At 41.1% G+C, this 23,884-nt stretch overlaps 1 protein-coding gene across 2 annotated transcripts in view; it reads right to left on the reverse strand.

The window, feature by feature from the left end:
- The window catches only part of LOC101937122 (high affinity cAMP-specific and IBMX-insensitive 3',5'-cyclic phosphodiesterase 8A), a 238,062-nt gene that overhangs the window by 41,015 nt on the left and 173,163 nt on the right, over positions 1–23,884 (reverse strand). For both annotated transcript variants that reach the window (XM_065558140.1, XM_005307247.5), the window contains exons 2-8: positions 20,590–20,646; positions 16,097–16,287; positions 14,676–14,732; positions 10,108–10,165; positions 8,418–8,506; positions 8,084–8,162; positions 6,066–6,203 (exon numbers count right to left, since the gene is read on the reverse strand). In XM_065558140.1, coding sequence (XP_065414212.1) covers positions 6,066–6,203; positions 8,084–8,162; positions 8,418–8,506; positions 10,108–10,165; positions 14,676–14,732; positions 16,097–16,287; positions 20,590–20,646 — 669 coding nt within the window. The remainder of the gene's footprint in view (positions 1–6,065; positions 6,204–8,083; positions 8,163–8,417; positions 8,507–10,107; positions 10,166–14,675; positions 14,733–16,096; positions 16,288–20,589; positions 20,647–23,884) is intronic.

Consider the following 23,884-nt stretch of genomic DNA (forward strand, 5'->3'; position numbering starts at 1 on the left):
CAGCTGCTCCTTCTGCCCCAATATGTTATTTATAAAAATAAATTTAAGAATTTAAACTCCAAAATAATTTCACACAATTTTGAAGCTGAATTCCAGAGATAGAAAACATTGAGAATTGTTTTGTACATATAATAGCACACTGACCAGCCAATTGGGGAGCATTGGTTGATGGGCTCTAGAGGAGTCCAACTCTGGAGGGGTTGAAACATGTCTACTTCTTGGTCTCTGAAGTTAGCTCTGTAGTTATAATAGATCCACGCTCTTGGGTTTCAGGCTAACGGGTGAGTAGAGCTTGTCAGAAAACACCTGTTTTTTTTTTCTGCCAGATATTTCAACTTTTTGTCAAAAATCCAAAAAATGGAAAGCTTTTGGTTTTCAGGATTTGGTTTTTTTTTAAATAACAGTCAAAATTTTCTATGGAAAGCAGAACCGTCTAGTGAAGGTTGCAGTTAATTGAAAACCAAATTTTCTGTCAAAAATAGCTTAGATGTAAAATTTTTGGTCAGCCCTGGATATAATTTTCAGAAACTGACTATTTCCCCTCCTGTTTTAAACCTATATTTTTAAAGGACATCCTGTTAAAAAAAATCTTTTTTTATTCATTGATTCTAAATCCAGAAGAGACCATTATCTGATCTCCTGTATAACAAGTGGCAGATTTCACCCAGTTACTCCTATTATTATTATTTTCATATATCTAACAACAACTTCTACTTAAAGCAGAGGCTGTTCTATGAATTGGGGAATAGAAAAAATTCCACAAGTGAGGCTGGCACAAACAGATGTTGTACATCCCATATTTTGCCAGTACAATTCTTTTTCTCTCTCTGTAGCTTTCTTCAGTCTTCTCCCACAACCCTGTCCCCATTCTGTCTGTTTTCTGTTCCACTATTCACCTGACTTCTCTCCCACGCTCCTCTTTTTGTTTTTTTTCCCATAGCATAATGCAAAGCCAATAATATTCAGTATGAAGCAGTCTGTAGACCCACGATATTTGAGTGGATTCAAAGTGATGCCCACAAGTTTGTCCATCCTAGCATAAATTTAAAGAAAAAAAGAGTCTGGAAAATCTGGATCCAAGAGCGTCCAACAATGAACAACAAATTGACTGCTTACTGTATATGGGCGTCATCCAAAGCCCAATGAAGTCACAGGGAGTCTTTTAATTGATCAGGTTTTCTATGCATATGTGTATCCATGTGCACATGCACATAGTACAGAATAATGTACATACACACCTACATTTATCCTTATATTGTAGAGAAAACAATAGACAGATGGGCCAAGACTACACAGGCATAACTAAGGGTAGAATTTGCCCTACATTCTAATGTAATTTGCACTGGGGAAGGAGAACCAACAAGCAAAGAATCCAGCATTCATAAGGACTGCATAATGACAAGCAGTGGGGGGGAGGAAGGAGAGGAATAAAATAATAATAAAAAAAAAAACCCTGAAAGGTTTTTCCATGTATCGGTCTGAGAAAAGAACTGTGCACAACAAACTGGGAATCAAGCATAATATCTTCTCCCATATGTTGCATGAGGAATATAAATGAGGACTAAGCAAACATTACACAGTTCTATGCTCTTGGAATTAAAATGATACATAGCAATAGTTCCCTGACAACCAGGATAAGGGAGAGATGAGTAATCAATCTCTAAACCCAGATAATAAGGTCAGAATATGCATAAAGGGATGAAGTCATAATGCACGAATTGAATAATTCTAGAGTTGCAAGTGCCTTCCCATCATGTCAGGATAGAAGCAGTCACTAATGGATTTTGCTTCATATTCAATAGGCAAAAATTCACAGTTGTAATGTCTGAAAAAAACAAGAAAACCTTGAAAGGCAACGTGTGGAGGAGAAGGGTCAGAACAATTCAGTTCTGGTCTAAGCCAAACACCAGCCATTATGTAAAGTTCTTACAAGGATATTACATAAACATATTTTAAGAACTCCATATGCTTTCTCCAAGAACCTCTGTCAGCCAGCTAAATAGAGAATATGTACCTCTCGACACATGCCTTCAACTGAGCTCATCCTTATGAGTGAATTACTGTCCTAGAAATATGGTGCCACAGTCACTTCAGCGTGGCCTAATGTTCTGGTGTTAAAATAAAGACTAAGAACATCTGGTGTAAGTAGAAAAGGAAGAATCAATAACATCCTTGATATAATAATCTAATGCTCTAATGATACCTTCGGAAGGCAATGCTTCATTACCCATCATCCCATGGATTCATATATATAGTAAGACACCAAAGCTCATTGTAAACACCAATGTCAAGCACAAAATCTTCCACAACGTAATCTGAGTCCAGGGAAGGACCACTGAGTTTGGTTCATTTTTCATATAAAATTGCACACAGTGTGCATTGCACACATTGCACACAGTGTGCACCCTTACAAACTACTCACTTGCCTTAGATAACTAAATAACTTCCCCTATATATTCCTCTGCCGAGTAGCTCCCAAGCAGTGGGAGAAATTGGGTACCTTGTCTGAATTATCAATAGGTATCTCATGAGGGCTGGTCTACACTACCGCTTAAGTCAATGTAACTTATGTCACCCAGGGGTGTGAAAAAGACATCCCCCTGAGCAACGTAAGTTACATCAACCTAAGTGCTGTCCACACTGACACTATGTCGGTGGGAGACACTCTCGCTGTGGTGTAGATTTGTCCTCACTTTATGAAAAGTGAAACTATCTCAAATAAAGATTTTTTTGTCCCAGATCATAGGGATCAGATGCAGCAAAACTTCTAGTCGGATGTGATCAGCTAGTTCACATTTCACCTCAGCGGATCTAATTTGATTCATTCAATGAGTTAAGAATATGCAAGTGTTGCATCTTAATTTCTTAAACTGGAACAGAAGGAAAATACTTTTTGATAGTGCTGGTCTCTTGTGAGTACAGCCAGCATACGTTAACCAAAGACATCTTTTTGCTTGGCTCTACAATATCCTTCCTGATCACTGTATACTACATGGATAGTCCAAGTCCGTTTGCTAAAACAGTCCCTTGCTTTACTGTGTAAAATGCCAATCAAATGCTCTTTGAAGATGCTAAACTTGGCCACAGATTAATGTTTCTCAACACAGGAGTTAAAATACTACATGTGTGGATGAACAGGCATAGATCCATCTTGGATCCCACTGTACAACTAGAAACATTTTCCCCAAATCCCTGGAGCAGCTCTATCAGAAATTCTGGTTTGTTACTGTGTTTGTTATGATACTACGTAGTCTCAAACTGGGAAGGGTTAGTCTCATCATGAGATAAGAACTCCTACTATGTGCTGGATGATCAGAAAACATCACAGCACAGTTTTTTGTCTGGGCTAGAGAAATTGCTTGGTATATTGTAAGCTAGTGTAATCAAGTTACAGTGCCCACATATTTGGTTGCTAACTGGAAGCATTCTTTTTTCATATGTACAAAGAAATCACAAACATGGAGGGAGATAGATAAATCAAATCAGATTTATCTTGACACAACCAAAACTTTTTGAAGAATGTTATTCCTTCCAGAGGCAAATTAGTTTCAAATTCTCCTGGAACAATTCAGTATAAAACACTTTCAAAGTATTGTGATCTTTCAAATGTTGAACCACACAGTAAAATTGCATCTGCGAATGTTTCATGGAAGAACTCCTTTTGTGTTAATAGGTAAAATTCTACATTTTTACAATCTATGTAGATTACAAACTGTTAAGTGTCCCAATGGCAAATAAGAAGACATATGAAACAAACACAAATCTACATCGAGGAGAGTTTAAGACCTTCCAGAAATGTAGGGTTTAAAGTTTAATATCTCACTAATATTCACAGAAGGGTGTCCTGATATCAGAATACTAAAACACAAAAATCTTGACAGCTCCATACTTAGAGGAAAAATATTACTCAGTATTAGGTTTTTTTTTGTTTTTTTTTTTTACCATGAGTAGTCTAAAAATACATTTCTGTTAGAGACATTTTTGTTATTACATTAAAAATAATTGAAAATATGATAATTGGATATTGTGAATACTAGATGCTGTAGTCATGAAGCCCAATAGAACTAACTGATCTGTATTCTTAACTTAATGAACACCACATAATGGTATCCGACCTGTACCACGTGTCTTTATTTGGATGCACCTTCACAGAGGCAACAGAACTGTGAAGCACCATCATTTTAGCCCTTGGATGTCTCTTGGATCCAGCACTCCAGTCAATATCCAGACACGACAGTTTCGTGTTCAGATGCACATTCCATCTGCACAGAGACACATCATTGCCTTTCTAGACGAATACTCATGTTACTACCTTGATGTACACAGTGTGACTAATTATATCTTTGCGTTAGTGCCTTGATGCATCAATACCTAGATGTACATAACACTAGTAATTAATTTTAACATCTCACCACAGTGTCAATAACGTGGTGTTTCCCAGCAGACAGCCAGTGTGACCCAATTAGCTACCCTGACTCAGCCTTGTGGATATGCCATGGCACATCTTTGCAAATGCAGCTGATTCAGAAAATTCCTCATGTTACCACCACAATCAGTGTCTCCTTAGATAGGGTACCATGACATATCTTTTCACTGGCCTCAGAAGGCATTTACGCTTTGCTGTCAAGATGCAAATGTCAGCTCCAAGACATACTAGGATGCACACTCACATAGTGCCACAACAAGAATAGAGTCAAAGGAACACCACAGTGTTATGAGGCAGTCAGCAAAATCTGTTATCAACCTCCATATCTGCACTGTGAAGCCATCTGACTCCCCTGCACTTCCTTGATGCAATAAGTATTTCTAATGGAAATCCACTAGAGAGTTCCTTAGTCATTAGAGAACTACCTCTCTTGTTGAAGAAAAGGGCCTGGCAGTTGAAAGCTGACATGTCTCTTTAGGGTGATAGAAATTACATGCCTCTCTCTCAAGGTTTCTAAATTCTGAGCTTGCTAATCAGCTACAATGTATCATGTTGGAACCTGAGTGTGGTTCTGTTCTAATCTACTTGCCACTGGACAACTTGTTCTTTCATATCACGCTACCTTAGTTTACTTATTCTCCACCTCCCTTTTAGGTTTCTGCACCTTTTGGTGCATGCAGCATATGCCCTACATATGTAAAGTGAGTAATACACATACATGTAACACACGCTACATAGAAACAACACAGGAGTGTGTTTTACTCTCTTACTTTTCCATGCAACTTAACTGAAAGTAACCTTTACAAAAAGGAAAATGTCATTCTTGATGAGACCCAAACCTCTTTAAATTCAGCTCAGTTCCCATTCTAGAAATGTATTACTCCATCTTATCACGTTCTTACACTATAAATTACACAGCTTTATGTTTTGACAATGTCAAAAAATTTTTTTACCACGGATAAGAATTTTCCCACCAACATAGAATATTTATTGTTCTCAGAGATTTCTTTTAATTGTTTTTCACCATTATTAAGCATACCAAATATGGGATACAATGAAGGGGCGCATGGGCACATATGTCCACGCACACACACAAATTGGATGAGAAGATCTGAATCATGTGGGATTCATTTCTTTAGCATCAGTAAGGTTGTCACATCCTCAGACCCATAATTTAAAGTGTCTGGAGTTACAACAATGAGAGTGAGATACCACAAGATTGGTTTTCAATGCGGGTAAAATAGAATCTACAGTGAGGAGCAGCGCTACAAGACCCAATGCAGCAAAGTACCAATGGGAGTTGAGGAGTACATGGCTCTCCTCTGTACCTTGCAGGATTGAGCCCATTATTATCGCAATTGAGAGGACTAGCTAAACCTGCTCCCACTGAAGTCAATAAGATGAATGCAATTGACTTCAGTGTGAAGAGGATTGGACCCCAGGTTAGTATGTTATATGCCAAATCCTGCTCGTCACAACTAGTCTCATTGACTTCAATGGGATTACTTGTGTGAGTAAGCAAAGAACGCATGTTACATGCCTGTAAAGTCTATGTTGTGTTTTACGCATGGCCAATTATCACTCCTACAGGTAGTGTGTAATAATATCATGGAATGATAAATGATATACTGCTACTTACCTTTCCTATCTTTATGCAGGAATTAATAGTATCCAGGAAATCGGCTTTTTTTTCATTTATAGGCACTTCAGTTAATTCCTTTCCTATTAATTCACCTATTTGATAGCCCATCACTGTTTCAAATGCAGGATTTACATACTGTGAAATAAAACCAAAGCTCATTAAACACAATACTTAAAAGAAGAAAGTCAAGACAGACCTACATTTTGATCTACCTTGTTAAACCTAGTGGTATGTTTACTAAGCTGAGGTAAAAGTCTTTGTATGTATTATTCATAAAAATATACACTTCAATATTTTTTTAACACAACAAAACAAAAATCCATTCCAGAAGCCTGGTGCTCTTACAAAACAAGCCTGTGTGCACACATGAGCAGAGAGAGGAAAATATATTTTGTTATGAAATACAACATAGTTTTGCGTTTCCAAGGAGTTATTATAGACAACAAATACTCTTGAAAAATGAATCCTTTCAGTCTTCAAACCGAAGCCAATCTCAATGTTGTGAAAGTCACAAACAGGATGGAGAGATTTTGTAGGGCCGAGGAGTATTAAATGGTAATGTTGCTAAATTCTGTTTTTTCTCTATGAAAAAGTCAAGGACTGGGGATGGGGGTCGTCTCTGGGCCCTCCTCACAAAGCTCAAGAAAATGGGCTGTGTGAAGGGGAATCTAAGAGTGCTGGGAGGTGGGAATTGTTATCCGTAAACTGAGGGTTGCACTGCCACTCCAATTCTATGGGGTCCCTACATGCCGCCTACACAGGGGTTTAGACCTGTGATCAATCACTCACTCTAATCTACCTATCTTAGGTACTTATATGGCTCCCATGACCATAGTACTTGAATGCCTCACAGTCTTTAATGTATTTATCCCCGGCAGCACTATGTGACCGAGCGGGGCCAGCAAACCCTAGCAAAAATTGGGGGGAGGGGAGGAGAGGGCATGTGACCTTTCACGTCTCCCTCCCACAGGTTGCTTTCTGACCAGCGGGCTGGGGCGGGTGTCTTGGGGCTTCAGGCCTATGGGGCGCGCCTGCCGGGGCTCACAGCTTCAGCAGGAGTGGGGCTGAAGCCCCGAGCTCCAGCAGACGCATCCCGGCTTTCGAACTTCTGAAGACTGTCATATGCGGCTCAGACGGTCAGTAAGTTTAGCCACCTCTGACTTACAATAAAGTTCACCCATACAGGCTGGATTCGTGTATTAGCCTTTCAAGAGCGGAGAGCTAGGCGTTGTCTGTGCTGACTTTAGTTTGGGAACTGGGGAACCATATTCAAAAATATGGTTCCAACCCAGTCAGTCTCTAAATCAGTTTAGCAAGTGAGTGTAGATGGAACAAACAACACTTCAATACCACATTTTAAAAAAGTATTCTAATCTTGTTTAAACAGAGTTACAATATGATTTGGCTTCATCCCCATTAGCTGGCCATACCATCACAGAAACCAGGTTAACTGGGTCTGTGTTCAAATTTAGTTTAAATTCTGTTCCTTAAACTAGTCTGAGCCCCAGTGTGTACAGAGGGATGGATTCAAGTCTTCAAGGACAACGAGCTTCAAGGAAATGAGTTTTGTGATTTTATTCTAGTCATTTGTGGACATTTGCTAAAACTTGACTAAAACTTACACTCAGGGGCCTTGTCTGCACTTGGAATTAGCTTCGCTTGCAGCTAGGTTTTAAAGAAAAATTAAATTAATTTGCAACACTTTAGGAAAAGAAAGTTTATAAAACCATGGCTGTGTTCACCAACAGTTATCAGCAATATATGAAATAAGCATCACAAAAAGACTGAGGGCCAGATCTGCAGAATAACCTCAAAGATTACTTATTTTTTTAAATGGACTTGGTTTAAACAGGATATTTTAAACTGAGGAAATTGTACATGAGAGCTGAATTTCTCTCATCTGTTCAGATGCTTGAACTTCTTTTAAAGAAAGAGTACATATAATTGTGGATGAAATAAAATTTAGTGAATCCACAGAACAATATTTTATGCTTATAAAAATAACTAGAACAAACCTGTATTACATGATCTTCACTTGTGATCTCAATGGCTTCTTGACTTTTCTCGAGTGCTGTAAATATTGAATTACAAGCCCTTGTAGACAGAAAAAAACCCCAATGGATTAGATTTAATTTACTTGTCTCTTAAGGTAGATATAAAATATCATACAACAGAAAAAACACAAATACTGGCAGGAGTTTGTGCTTTAGGGATTAATAGGGACATACTAATTTGGCAAACTAATTTTCTATAGTGAGCATCCATATAGTAAGAAGAAATATTCTTTTTTGGATGAGAATAAATTTGGCCTTTTTTATTGTTGATGTTTCTTGAAATTGGTAAAATTACCTTAGTTTAAATTGTGCCCGCACTTCTCCAAATTCCAGCTGAATTAGCTCATTGTAACAGGCCATTATATTGGAATTTTCTACATATCTCTGTAAATGAAAAGTTAGAAATATTTCAGCAGTTGACTTTTCTGTCAATAAAGATACGCTGTTTTAAAGAAAAAATAAATTATGAATGACATCAGGAATGCATAAAATGAACACTTCACAAGTAAAGAGCTCTAGAAACTTCATCAGGCTGGTGCATTTCCTCCAGGTGTTACATTTTGAAAAAAGCAATAGAAAATAAAGTGTAACAACAAGATAAAAAGAGCATGCTGCGTCAATGTGACTATCAACAAAGTCAATAAATAGGATCAAACTAATTTATGTTAAAATTATTTGTCTTCATGCTGTTTAGTTTAAATAACAATTAAATCATATTGTTAATCAAAAAAGTCAGATTTCAACACTAATTTTACATGGTGTATAGCTTTCCAGGTCATAATTTCATGGACAGAAACAAACAATGCTTTTTTTGACTATTAAATGAGAAAATATTAGCCTTTGTCTAGTGTGTATTCATTTTCCTATTCATTAACCTGTTCCTGATTAACTGTTCCCAGATAACTCTATGTGTGGACACATATTCTGTAATAAAAGTGCCATCTTCCTATTTAACTTAACCAAAGTGGGTTAAACTAAACAAGGAACTCTTGTTCCAGAATAAGCCTATCCATGCATGGAGTTATTCAGGAACAGCTGAAATACATCCCCTACTTTAATCAGAAACAACTTCCAAGTGTAGACAAGCCCTTTGGATCTTCATACATGCTAAAGTGCCATGGACTTCAAGGGGAGTTGATCAGGAGTAAGAATTGCAGGAATGGGCTCTACTAAGATAATGCCAAGGCTGTCAAGCCCCTAATCCTGAAAATAAGCATTCTGCATAACTTTACTCATCTGAGTAGTCCCTCTGAAGTCACTGGATTTACTCAGATGAATAAAATTACTCCCATCCTTTAGCATTTGCAGCACTGAGGTCTAACTACAAAGGAGAGGGATGCAAATGCGCTATGACAGAGTAGTAAACAAACTAGTGAATATGCACCATTCGTCTCACTATAAATCATGCAATTTTTGTTCCATTGTCAGCTTAATGTACTGAAGAATCCACCTAACTGACACACTAATAAGCACCAAACCTGCTTAATTGGGATAGTTGTCAGGGAACAGATTCAGTGTAATGCATTCCTGATGACTCTAGACAATAGATAATAGCACCTGATAATGTCTGAAGCCCGTTGTACAGGTGAGAATTTGTATCTGATAGCATAAATTCCCCATAGGATGTCCTATTGTTCACTACAAGCTACTTCCCAGCTCTGCTACAGTATGGCTACTAATGGGTCAGTCTGGCCCATATATACTTATGAAAAGAAGTTTAATGCTTTTACATTTCTTTTAAAATAAGCATACAAAGAGTCTCTGATAGTTAGGATGCTCTCTGAAGTGGTCATGTTTCTGTTTCCATTGGGATATGCTAGCTCAGAAGGAGACAATATAGAACAATGGACTACAGAAGGTGAGGCTTTGCAGATTGGACTACTGACAAACCGGACCACTGAAAACCAAACCGCAACACAGCTTCTCATATTACATCATAGTTCACACATTACAGAACGATCCAGGGGTTGACAATACATACGTACCCTTGTGAAGCCTGCTGCAATCAGTGGCAATATTGATGACTCCTCCCGATCACTATGTCTTTCAAAACAGAATGACAAAGTCAGAAAGGCCTCTTTTGCTCATTCAGTCTTGGTCCCACAAAAGAATCTTTAGCAGGACTGGGGCCTAAAACACACACTATGTAGCCAAGCATTACAGTGTTGTTATTGTAAATCAAATACACTTCTTGTGCTTGAACGTTAAGTTTAATTTTCAGTAAATGTTACGTCAAAATTATCATTTCCATTTTCAAGTACCCTCCCTAACTTTTTTGCAACACAAAAAATCAATGCTTCAAGCCAACAGACTTCAGAAATCGCTTGACTAGTCCATGTTTTTCTATGCTCGACTCTTTACTGTTGTTGCCATCCTTGGCTAATGGAAAATATGGTGAACTTGAAAGTTGACGTGGCCAACTAGTTTCAAAAGTGACTAGTGATTTTGGGTGCCTCAAATCTTGATGTCTAACTTGGGACATTCAATAGGGCCTGGTTTTCCAAAGTCGGGTGCTCAGCACTTTCTAAATATCAGGACTCTTTACGGTGTGACAAGGTGGACGCCCATAAAAAGAGGCATCAAAATCGCTCATTATTTTTGAAAATCTTGGCCATATAATCTTTCAATATTAAAAAAGATATGTGTCTATCTTGGAATGGAAGAAGTTGGAGGAATGGCAATTGTTTTAGGTGTGGTTAAAAAGTATATCAGAGGTAATGGAGGCTGGTGAAGCAGATGATGTAATAGCTTGCATTTAAATAGTTCTTCTGATTTGAAAACCTCAGGGCACTCTAAGTGGGTATGATTATTTCTATTTTATAGATGGGGAAACAGCATAGCTAAATTAAGGGACTTGCCCAAGGTCAGACAGAGAGTCAGTGGCAGAGCAGACAATAGCTCTAGGTATCTTAGCTCCCAGTGAGAGAGCTTCTGGAATAATGTGCCTAGTTCTAGTGCCCACAATTCAAGAAGGATGTTGATAAATTGGAGAGGGTTCAGAGAAGAGCCACAAGAATAATTAAACGATTAGAAAACATGCCTTATAGTGACAGACTCATGGAGCTTAATCTATTTAGCTTAACAAAGAAAAAGGTTAAGGGGTGACTTGATTACAATCTATAAGTACCTACATGGGGAACAAATATTTAATAATGGGCTCTTCAATCGAACAGAGAAAAGTATAACATAATCCAATGGCTGGAAATTGAAGCTGGACAAATACAGACCGGAAATACAGCATACATGTTTAATGGTGCGAGTGATTAACAATTGGAACAATTTCCCAAGGATCATGGTGGACTCTCCATCACTGACAATTTTTAAATCAGGCTTGGATGTTTTTCTAAAAGATCTGCTCTAGAACAATTGTATGGAAGTTCTACAGCCTGTGCTACACAGGAAGTCAGACTAGAGCAGGGGTCGGCAACCTCTGGCATGCGGCTCAGCAGGGTAAGCACCCTGGCGGGCCAGGCCAGTTTATTTACTTGCTGACGCGGCAGGTTCGGCCGATCGCGGCCCCCATTGGCCGTGGTTTGCCGTCCCAGGCCAATAGGGGTGGCGGGAAGCTGCGGCCAGCACATCCCTCGCCCGCGTTGCTTCCCACCGCTCCTATTGGCCTGGGACGGCGAACCGCGGCCAGTGGGGTCCGCGATCGGCCCAACCTGCCGCGTCAGCAAGTAAATAAACTGTCCCAGCCCGCCAGGGTGCTTACCCTGCCGAGCCGCGTGCCAGAGGTTGCCGACCCCTGGACTAGAGGATCCCAATGGTCCCTTCGGCCTTAGAATCCATGAGTTCCCTGTTCTAACGACTCGATAATGCTGCCTTCCAGGAGTACAAAGAAATAAGAAAAAGGTTCTGGCAAGAAAACTAAATGAACTGTTGAAACCTGCTTCGAGAGAAATGATCCTATGCACAACAGAAGAACCTCTGCTAAGTGTTAGCTAATACGGGCTTTGTCTTCATTAGCACAAAAATGGTTTTTCTATAGTAAGATAACTGACACATGATCGTTAGCTCCCAGTAAAATCCTAAATGGACACAAGGCATTTGTGTTTACTGTCAGGTTGCTAGGCGAGGTCAGCACTATACCCCCTGCCTACGGTTGGCTCACTTTGCTTACCTTGAGCTAAAAGTACAGTGCCTTGACTTGCCACGTTCTTATGGTAAAAACACACCTTTATTTTTGGTCAGTGAAGACATAGTGGTACAATGTACTATTCAGCAGAAAATCGATCCCGTGGCATGTCTATGCTGCAATGGGAGGTGTGCTGTAGCTTGGGAAGGCATACCCACGCTTGCTTTCATCTAGCTAGCATGGCTAAAAATAGCAGTGAAGACGTGGCAGCATAGGCTTCAGCCTGGTCTGTATAAGCCTGTCCCGCACCCTGGATATGTACTTGCATTCCTAGTCCGTGCAAGGGTCCAGGCTGCTGCATTGTCCCGGCTAGTTTTAGCTAGTACGGGTATGCCCACCTGAGCTGCAGCCACACCTCCTATTGCATTGTAGACATACCCCCCGGGAGTGCAAATTTATTTCTTAGCCTTTTACACCAGGCTGGGACATTGAGTGGTCTGAAAGGCTGGAGAGCTCAAGTTTAATGAGATCTTCTCTTGAAGAGCATTTATCCTTATCACAGTATTCACCATGTGAGCTTTTTTTAAAAAAAGAAAAAGTAACTGCAGAAAAACCCCTTGAGTAACTTCCTACTCTGAAGTCTGATTCCTACCACGGCTATGATTTAGCAAGCCAGGTTCAAATTGGTCTTACCTTACTAATGAACAGCTGGTCTGCAGTACCAAGGGTGTGCCATTTTTTTTCTCTCTTTTTTTTGGTGAAGGACAAGAAGCTCTTGAGCTGCTGTTTCCTCTCTCCCTCCCTTATTTTCTTTTTTCCCCTTTAAATCACTCTCATAAAAGCCAATCCAGCTTTAAGGGCTACCACGACTGTGGATGTGACCTAGTTGTCACAGTCATAAGATTTGCCAGCAGCTTCCTTTGCCCTGGCCTAAAGTGCCACCTGCCAGCTTATTTTTCTTTTGGCCAATGCTTCTTTCTGCTAAGATTGTACTCCAAACACAGTGCAGCAGAATCAAACAAGAGAAAAAGAGGAGGTAGCCAAGATCAAGACTGACTGAGTGGGGGGTGACTCACTAGGCCAGGACAGAGGCAGCCGTTGGGCCTGACGTCAACAGAAAGGTAAGGAATACTAACAGAGCTGGATCTGTAGTGGAGAAGGAGTTGGAGAGACTAGAACAGGGGGTGGGTAAAGGTGGCTGGACAACCCTCCCAGAGGCTTTCACTGAAACAGCAACAAAACTAGTTTCAGAAGAACAAGCAGGATTAGCAGGACAGGACTTTGATACAGGGGCAATCCTGGCAAACTGGGACAAATGGTCTCCCTAGACAGCAGTGAACAAAGCATCCACTCAAAGAGGGCATGGAGAAGGGATAAGAGGTGACAGGCCAACTGTGCAGTTCTGTATCGAGGGATACTGACAGCTTCAAGGATGGTCTTCCATGAGTGCTAAAACATCCAGCCTTGAGAAGGCTCCCCCGCTTGGCACACAGTGCTATTTTTTTTGGTCAAATCATGTTCTGAAAAGCTTCAGTGATGGGGGGAAAATAGGGTTACCATATTTTGTGCCTCCAAATGGAGGACACTCCACGGCCCCCGGCCCCGCCCCCAGCCCCGCCCCCAGCCCCGCCCCTCCCCAAAGTCTCCGCCCCCTCCCCTGCTTCCCGCGAATATTTGATTCGCGGGAAGCCTGAAGCAGGTAAGGGGGGTGTGGGGGGAGGAGGCGCGGCCCAGGCTGGCCCCCCGGCGTTTCCAGCCTGGGTCAGCTCGGGCCCTGGGGTGCCGGCCCCGGCCGACCACCCCCGGCCTGCCCAGCACTGCCGGCCCCCGGCGGCCCGGCGCACCCCCCGGCTCCCGGCCCCGCGGGCCCGGCTCCCCGCCAGCCCAGCTGACCGGCTCCCCACCGGCCCGGCTCCCCGCGGGCCCGGCTGACCCGGCTCCCCGCGGGCCCGGCTGACCCGGCTCCCTGCGGGCCCGGCTCCCCGCCGGCCCGGCCGACCCGGCTCCCCACCGGCCCGGCCGACCCGGCTCCCCGCGGGCCCGGCTCCCCGCAGGCCCGGCTGACCCGGCTCCCCGCCGGCCCAGCCGACCCAGCTCCCCGCAGGCCCGGCTGACCCGGCTCCCCGCCGGCCCGGCTCCCCGCCGGCCCGGCTGACCTCACAATTTTCCCGGACATGCCCGGCTTTTGGGGATTTCCCCCCGGACGGGGATTTGAGCCCCCAAAAGCCGGACATGTCCGGGAAAATCCGGACGTATGGTAACCCCAGGGGAAAATATCTGGTACAATGCAGAAATCAAAAGGCAAGGCGACACCCCTCCTACAGCAGAGGATGGTGAACACAGCACAGTAAAAGTATAGTGTCACCAACACAATAAAAAGTGTTCTGATTTAGAGCTATTATTCTAGTATTTGCCTTTGCAATGATTAGATTCACATTCGATTGTTTACATTGGAAAATAATGATATTTGCAATTTACCTTCGTACTACACCAATTATGACTGTATTTTCTGAGGCTGTAGTTGTTCTGATAGACCTTAAAATAAAGAAACGTGATCACTTAACATTTCTGTAGTTCACCTTTAATAAATCCTACACTGTCTTTAGAAAATCCCTTTCTTAAATGCTTAATTCTAAAAAACCAAAACCAAAACCAAATCAAAACTGAGTCCCCAGCTTGTTTGGTAATTACAAAAGAAGACTATGTTTAACAGTTTATGAGTGTCAGTGGAAAAAACAACATGCAAATTGTAGATTAGTCTAGCTTTTAGCCAAGCCCGGTGAGGGAATAGCAAATATCATCCCCTCACAAATGACATAAAGCCCATATTGACACTACATTCACAATGCTCCATTCCAAAAGAAACCATAACATGCAAGTTATGCATGTTCCAGACTTGCCCTCGATCAGTTAATGAGCATTTTACTCTGCTCAAGAATTGGGTGGTAAAAATTTAACCAGGGGAACACCAATGCTCTCCTGCCTTCTCCTGAAAGATCTTAAACTAATCCCTTTATTTTAACAAGGAGTAAAGCCTTTGTCCCAGTGTCATGACCCCACCACACTCACCCGCAGTCAGAACTCTGACCCCCGCCCCCCCAAGCCCTATCAGTTATTTAGTCTAGACATAGGGAGTATTTCACTTGCAAGTCAGTGAAACAAGACACTGCTGCATTTTCAGTCCTTGAAAAGCTATGAAAGAATATTTTCCCCCTTATTCATGTGCTATAGTAGTTTGTGGGGGTTGTTTTGGAGTACATTTGTAATACGTACAAGGCTTTTGAGAAAGATTATGTATTTCAGGCCAGATTTACAAACACTGTAGGTGTGCAATTGTGCACACAAAATGTTGCCTCATTTGCACATGTAGTTGCATGGGAAATTTCAAGAAATTGAGCATACAAACAGAGGTGCTGGGACAATTTTTAGAGAGGGGGTGCTGAGAGCCATTGAATCAAACTGTAAACCCGGTATATAATGGAAACCACTTTAAGCCAAGGGGTGTGGCAGCACCCCTAGTTCCAGCACCTATGCATATAAATGGATAATTAAATGAATTTATGTATGGAATTCCCAGACTTCTGTTTGCAAATTAGGCATGCAACTGTGGGTCTAAGTGTTTGAAACTCCAGCACTTCAGCCTTACTTTGGCAATAAAGTCTCAGCAGTTGTTTATTGCTTTTTAAATGACAAAACAATTGTGTACACCCCTCAGGTCTCATTGCTTTTTGCACATTTCTAGATTTTTATCAAAAAGCTAATATATAAATGACAAATTTGTGGCAACAGATTCACTATAACTTTATACATTCTTCCTGCCTATAATCACATTCTGAATTTCCATCTATTCCTTTATAATAAAAATACTAGTTTTTAAATTCCATTGTTATGGAACTTACCTGCATAGAGCTTCTGCATCAAAATATCTGGAATGTCTATGGTCGATAATGATAATTTCATGCTGTTTATCCAGAAAACATTCTAGCGCAGATTCAGGTGTCCTGGCAATGTTACACCGAAACCCAGCCTTCTCACAGGCCCAACAGAACCCGTTACTCTGGTTATCTTCTTTGGCAAACACTAAAAGTACCTGAGTCAAAAAAACAGAGTGAATCATGTTTAAAAGATCTTTAAATATACAATACAGCTGCTATTTCTACAAGTCCTAAGCCACTTTATGAAAACTTTAATGAAGTCCATTTACAAGATTTACATACAGTATTTAATAAGACTGTTTTTGATAGAGCCAAGGAATATTTTAATGAGAACACTATTAAAACTAGAATACAGTGTGTGTAATAACAATAAACATATGGTTTATCATAGAAATAGTCTGTAATATGTCCTTGTATAGATATACAAGTAACTTTCCTTCATTTCGCTTGCTTTGACCCCGTTCCAGCAAAGCACTTAAAACGGGTGTCACTGTAAGCATGTGAGCAGTCCCAGGCACATGCTTAAGGGCTTTGCTGGACTGGGCCTTAGTACAGGATGTCCACTTGCTAACACTGCTAGAATCACAGGCTAAATAATTTGTGGGGAAAATCTGCACAGATGCTGCAGTGGTATGATGGAAAACGTGCTGGGCCTTCCATCTCATCCTGACTCCCCTGAAATATTGTGAATAGCAAGAACTATCGGAGTCCTGGTGAGCTTATGAGGTTCTGAAGTCAAGGGTGGTATTCCTGTATATGCAGCTTGCCCCAGCTATGACTCCTAGGCAAAGTCTGCCTTGCAATTTATTCCAGAGGGAGTGTGCTGTGGTTAAAATAAAAATCTCAGAGTCAGGAATTCTGGGACCTAGGCCTGGCTCGGTCACAAACTCATGTCGTAACCTTTGGCAAGCTTAATGTCTCTGTGCTTCTTTGAAATGGGGAGAATAATGCTTACCCACTTCATACAGGTGCGGGGAGGCTTAATTCCTTCATGTTTGCATGGTGTTCAGAGCACCACGATGGAAGGTGCTACAGAAGTTGAAGAGGCCGGATCCAAAGGTCATTAAAGTCTACAGAAAAATTGCCATTGACTGCAATAGGCTTTGCATCAGGATGACACTGTGTAGGGAGTGAGGAAGAGGCTTGATTTGGGCTGTTTGATAGACTAGAATATGGGCCTTTAATTAATGCTGCTTTTGCAGATAATACAGTGTGTGTGTCCATTTTTGGAAGGGGGCAATAAAGTCACTTTCAGAATTTGGCCATTGTTACACAACACCAAAACGTTCAGTAATTTAATCAAACTACAGTAAGATATGTATACTGTGGTCAAACAATAATGTATAGCTTCTGTAACTCACACCACATCCTGCTGAACTTTATACTTCTGGGCTATTTTAAGAATTCCAGTGGTAGCTACACTTTGGACCCGGTTGGTGGAATGTCTATCAATAAATCTTAACATTTACATGTAGTGCATATTTTTGTAAGAGTGAAGGACTTTGTGTTCATTTAGCTCAGATTCCTTTTATAGCAACGAATAGTAGTTTATGCTAAACTCTCAGTAAAAACATGTAATAGTTTGGGCTATTTTTAGTGAAGTTAATTTATAACAATCTTAAGAAAGGAAGGATCATTTTGTAGCAAAAGCACAGAACAGCAATCAGCAGATCTGGGTTGTATTCCTGGCTCTGCCATAGATTTGAAGTTGTTTAACCTCTCTGTACCTCAGTATCCCTATCTGTAAAATGGGGATAATAATACTTAGCTACCTCCCATAGGTATTATGAGGCTTGATTTATTGAACCATTACTAAATGGAAATGGTAGAATTGTCAACAATAATGCAGAAAAGACAGAGATATGCAAGAAATATTTCTGCTCTCGTTTGGGGCAAAAGCAGGATGATGTATTCAGTCATATGACGACGAAATACTCTCCAGTCCAACTGTAACTAGGAAGGAGGCTAAACAGCAGCTACTGAACATTAGACATTTTAAATCTGCAAGTCCAGCTAACTTGCATCCAAGTGTTTTAAAAGAGATGGCTGAAGAGCTCTCTGGACCATTAATGCAGATTTGCAATAAGGCTTGGAACAGTGAGGAAGTTGCAGGGGACTGGAAGAAAGTTAATGTAGTGCCAATATTTAAAAGAAGTCAATGGAACAACCAGGGCAGTAGTTCTGTCAGCCTGACATTGATCCTGTGAAAAATAATAGAACAGCTGATATAGGAGTCGATCAATAAAGAATTAAAGGAGGGTAATATAATTATCGCCAATTAGTATGAGTTTATGGAAAACAGATCATGTCAAACTAACTCGATATCTTTTTTTGGTGAGATTATTAATTGGATTGATAAAGGTAATAGTGTTGATGTAATATATTTGGACTTCTGTAGGGATTTGATTTCATACCACACAACATTTTAATTAAGAAACTACGATGATACAAAATCAACATGACACACATTAAATGAATTAAAAACTAGCTAGCTGATAGGTCTCAAAAGGTTATCGGAAATGGAGAATCATTACTGAGAGTGTGTATTTCTAGTGGGGTCTCAAAGGAAGCACTTTTTGGCCCCACACTCTAACATATTTATCACTGACTCTGGAAGAAACTATAACATCATTACTGATAAAAACTGCAGATATACAAAGATTGAGGGAGTGGTGAATAATGAAGAGGACAGGTCACTGATACCGAGCGATCTGGATCACATAGTAAGAGGGACACAAACAAATAATATGTCTTTTAATACAGCTAAATGTATATCTATATATCTAGGAATTAAGAATGCAGGTAATACTTACAGGATGGGGGACTCTATCCTGGGAAGTGGTGACCCACAAGTCTTTTTCAGACTCCACGATGGCTAGATGGCTAATCAGTTGAACATGAGCTTCCATTGCAATGACATGGCCAAAACAGCTATTGTGATCCATTGGATGTATAAAAACGGGGCAATATTGAGTAGAAGTGGAGAGGTTACATTACCTCTGTATTTGGCACTGGTGTGACCAGTACAGGAATAATGTGTCCAGTTCTGGTATCATAGTTCAAGGAGTACTGGAGAGTTTTAGAGAAGAGCCATGGCAATGATTAAAGGATGGAAGAACATGACTTATCCAAGATACGGTTAAGGGGGACTTGATCAAAGTCTATAAGTACCTACACGGGAAACAGAAATTTAATAATGGAGGGCTCTTCAGTCTAGAAGATAAAAATTTAACAGGATCCAATGGCTGTAAATTGAAGCTAAACAAATTCACCCTTGAAATAAGGTGTACATTTTAAAAATGAGGGTAATTAACCAAGGCTCTGGTGGATTGCCCATCACTGGAAATTTTTCAATCAAGATTGGATTTTTTTTTCTAAAAGCAATGATCTCATTCAAAGAGGAATTAATACAGGGAAGAGATGATCTCATACAAAGAGGAATTAATACAGGGAAGTCCATAAGAGGCCTGTGTTATGCAAGAGGTCAGATTAGATGATCACAATGGTCCTTTCTGGCCTTTTGAGCTACGAATGAATCTATGAATGAATCTGTGCAGCAAGAGAGGTAGTGGACTCCAGGATGACACCAGGTTATAGGCCTGAGTTACAAGGAGAATTGTGGTGTCAACGGTGACAGAGAAACTAGGGAGTAGGAAGGATTTGGGAAGACGAGTTCAGCCTTTGCCATATTATTAAGTAGTGTATAAGCTGATACCATGTGAATGGATATTACTTAGAGATGGGGTGTAGAGGGAGAAGATGAGTGGAGCATTGATGGACCACTATGGGATACTCCTGGAAAGGGTGAGGGGGTGAAGAGGTGGATTCACCAAGAGAGGTACTGATGGAACAACCAGAGTGGTAGGAGGAGAACCAAGGGAGGATGGAATTGCACAAGCTGAGAGAGGATGAGGCTTCAGGAAGGAGACTATGTTCACAGTGTCAAAGGCAGCCGAAAGCTCAAAGAGGATGAGGATGGAGCAGAGGGTCTGAGATTTGTCCATTTGGATCATTAAAGAGCAACCTTGTTCAGAGCAGTTTCAGTAGAGTGAAGTGTAGTGGGTGAGAACCAGATTGGACTGGAATACAGGTGGAAGTGGAGAACAGAAACTAGGAGAAATAGTTGTAGATATCATGTTCAATAAGTTGAGAGACGCAAGGGAGAAGGGAGAGAGGCTGGAAACAGGGTGGGGATTTATTTTAGGATGGGAAAACTTACAAAGTGCTGTATCTGTTAGATAACATGCTTGTTGCCTGGCATGCCAAAATGCCCCGGGGAAGGGTTGAGCACACAAAATAGATCCAATCACAAACATTGCTCTGCTGAAAATTTGGTCTTTAGTTTGAGCTGTGAAATATTTATTTGAACATCAATGTGCATACTGTAAATTACAGGACAAATGCAGTGTGATGATCATGAAACTTCACCTTAATTTCAGTATTTCCTAAAGTGTTACCTGAAGTTGATCTTGGTGGAGTCTCATAGGGCCAAACTGCACATCTGTCACTGCTGCCTACAAAAAAGAAGAGAATTTTATAAATACATTCCTGCTCACGGAGGAAGGAAAATCAGCTCTCTAAAAGAAGAGCTCTCCTATTTACCACTGGGTCACAAATATATTGCTATCATTATCAGCCCGTCTATCTATGAGGGTTTTGTGTTGCTTTTAAAAATTCCTATTCAATGCAACAACAAGGTTACAAATCAACAAGCAGGTTACAGTCACTTTCTTATTGTCATTTCAAACATAAAGCTATGTTTTAGTCCTCTGAGTATGCTAGACAGCTCATTATTTTTCTGTATTCTCAGTATCACTTAAGCGGTTCCACAACACAGGCAAATGTTTAGAAATAGCTTTCTTTAAAAAATTTAAATAAGCATTTAATTCAAAAAGAAAGGTAAAAGTATGGAACTGGGTGATGGGGTGTCCAGCCCACACAGGACTGGAAGGGGTTAAGAAGACCAGGCAGGCCAATTAACTGCACAGACTGCACCTGGAGGGAGAGCTAGAAGGCAGGGAATTGATAGAAGGCAGGCTCAGCTGAGCAGGAATAGACAGGGCCTATAAAGCCAGGAAGCTGGCATCAGACAAGGGCTGTGGGGAAAGAGCAATCACTCCTTGGGTAGAGGGAGCAGGGTTTGGAGCTAGTACACCCAGAGAAAGTGGGGGGAAATGAGTGGTAGGATGCAGTCCTGGGAAGGAGCAATGAGGGCTGGGAGAGTAAAGCCCAGAACTGCTAGGTTGAGGCAGTGAATGGGAATACTGCATAAGGCTGCTGAAGGAAAGACTTTGATATATCCCAGAAGTGGGGGAAATGCTGAGCGACCTGCCCAGAGAGCTGAGTCATGAAGAGGACGCTGTGCTTCCTGGAACAAAAGAGGAGCTGCAGACCTGAGAGAGAGATGGTGTACCACTGTGGCAATGGGGCATCGACCTGATGAGCTAATCCCCAGAGCAGCCAGGAGGAGGTGCCAGACTAGTGGTGTGCCCTGTCACACTCTGCTTTAGAAACTTTATCAGTAATGGATTTCGCTACATAATGGTGAGTGCTTGAAAGCTGTACAAATAAACATGCATACTTCATTTCCCAAAGTATGCTCTGATGCATTATTTCCCAAGGCCATGCTGGTGGAGACCATGAGAGCCCTCAGAACCTGAAGACTGTAGAACTCTGAGATAAGCATTTAAAGGCATGTATGTTTAAAAGGCACCTCTACTCTGAAAAGTGATTGTACAATGTCATTGTGCTGTGCCATGTTCATTGTGTGTCCATATCGAGCGTGTGCGAATTACACATGAAAAGAGTCTTTTTCTAAGTGCAAACTTAGCATGGGATCAGAGAGTCAAGCTAGGATCTTTCCTTCTCTTGCACCATTACAAGTAACGATGACTAGGTGTGTCTGCTGCTCTTACTAGCTCCACCAACTAACTGTCTGATACCACAGACTATTAGGCATTATTGCCTGAAGACGGGAACAGGAGTAAATGGAATGGCTCTTAAGTGGCTTTGGGCTAGATTTTCAAAGGTATTTAGGTGCCTAAAGATGCACATAGGTGCCTAGTGGGATTTTCAGACGCGCTTATGCACCTATCTGCATCTTTAAGGGCCTAAATACCTTTAAAAATCTGGCCTTTTGTATTTTTGGTCTCTGAGGGTGCATCTACACAGCAAAACCAAAACGTAGCAGCAGCAAGTCTCAGAGCCTGGGTGAACTGACTCGGGCTTTCACTGAGGGACTAAAAACAGCAGTGTAGTTGTTCAAGCTGGAGCCTGGTCTGCAAGACCTGACCTCTTCTCCTCTTCCCCCCACCCTCCCCGGTTTCAGAGCCTGGTCTCCAGCCTGAGCCCAAGCGTCTACACAGCTATTTTTAGCTCTGCAGTGCAAGCCCGAGTCAGTTAACCCAGGCTCTGAGACTTACTGCTGCAGGGTTGGGTTTTTTTGGGGGGGGGGGGGGGGGAGGGGCTGTTGATGATGTACCCTGAGAGATCGAACACAAACAATTAGTAAAGAATTCTCTTGATGTAAAAAGGGCAACTAAAATCCTGCTGGTTCTCGCTTAGCTGTGCAGGCGCTGCAGGGCTAACTGGGGGTAAAAAACACAGAAGAAACTTATTTTTGGCAATGTAGTAAACAAAGAGGACTCGGGATCATATACACACAAGGAACAGATCTGTTGAGTACAGAGGTGGCATTTTTACATTGTTGTTTTTTCAGAGTAAAACCACACTTTAAGATCAGATTTAATCCTTTGCTGTCTAGAATTTTTCCAATAAGTAATTTTAAAGAACCATCATTACATCCCATATACCACATAAAAACCTTTTAAAATTACATGCTCGTTTCTCTCTATGACCTTATTGCTCCATTGCATAGCCCGTAAGGCACTTCATGTGAGCTTTTATTTGTTTATCAATTTGGAAATCACCAATATAAATTTAAATGAGAAAGAAATATGAGGCGAGGAAAAGCCAGTGTAACACCTGAGAAAACAATCCAGGAACAGTTTATACCTTCGTTATTAAAGTGTGGCTCTAACAGTGACTGTAACATCAACATGGAGAGGGTTCCAGATTTACTTTCTCAATAGCTTCCAGGTCAGATTTATTCACTTGAAACACTCCCCAAAGGTGATTCTTCTCATTGCAAACACTGAAAATTCTTCATGGGATGTGAAAAATCAAGCTGCTTTGTTCTGCCTCTCACCTCATCACCACGTAACGATTTTGCACTAAGAAATTAGCTGGTAATTTAGTTGATGATGCATGAGGCAGATGCAAATCCATCTTTCTCTGCCATGGTTTTATTGGCTTTGTGGTGCTAACAGCAGTAACAACTTGGTTTTAATCAGTAAAGTCAGCAGAAATGCCTGGAGGACATACAGGGAGAATATCTATAGAGTAAAAGTTGCCATTTTTACAGTCACTTTTCTGAGCATAACCATACTTTACATTACATTTTGAAAGATTTATTTTTGTGCATTCAGGCTGCCAGCAGAAAGTGTTTTCAATTTTAACTAACAATGGCTTTGAGCTGTAAGGTTCAGACCCAGAGCTGAACTTTCCCAAAGTTTACAGGTATTTAGAACCAGTGCCAAGTCTAATATTAAACAGTAAGATACAATTACTGCTGCCAGCTATTGCTTTCATTTGCTCCTTTCTTCTATAAGTTTGTGAGTGAATTTAATGCTCATAGAAGCATTAAAAGACCAACGGTCTGATCCTGCATGGAATCAAGCACCCTCAACTTCC

The sequence above is a fragment of the Chrysemys picta genome, chromosome 10 (genome assembly GCF_011386835.1).
Source record: "Chrysemys picta bellii isolate R12L10 chromosome 10, ASM1138683v2, whole genome shotgun sequence".
In the NCBI taxonomy this organism is placed as follows: domain Eukaryota; kingdom Metazoa; phylum Chordata; order Testudines; family Emydidae; genus Chrysemys; species Chrysemys picta.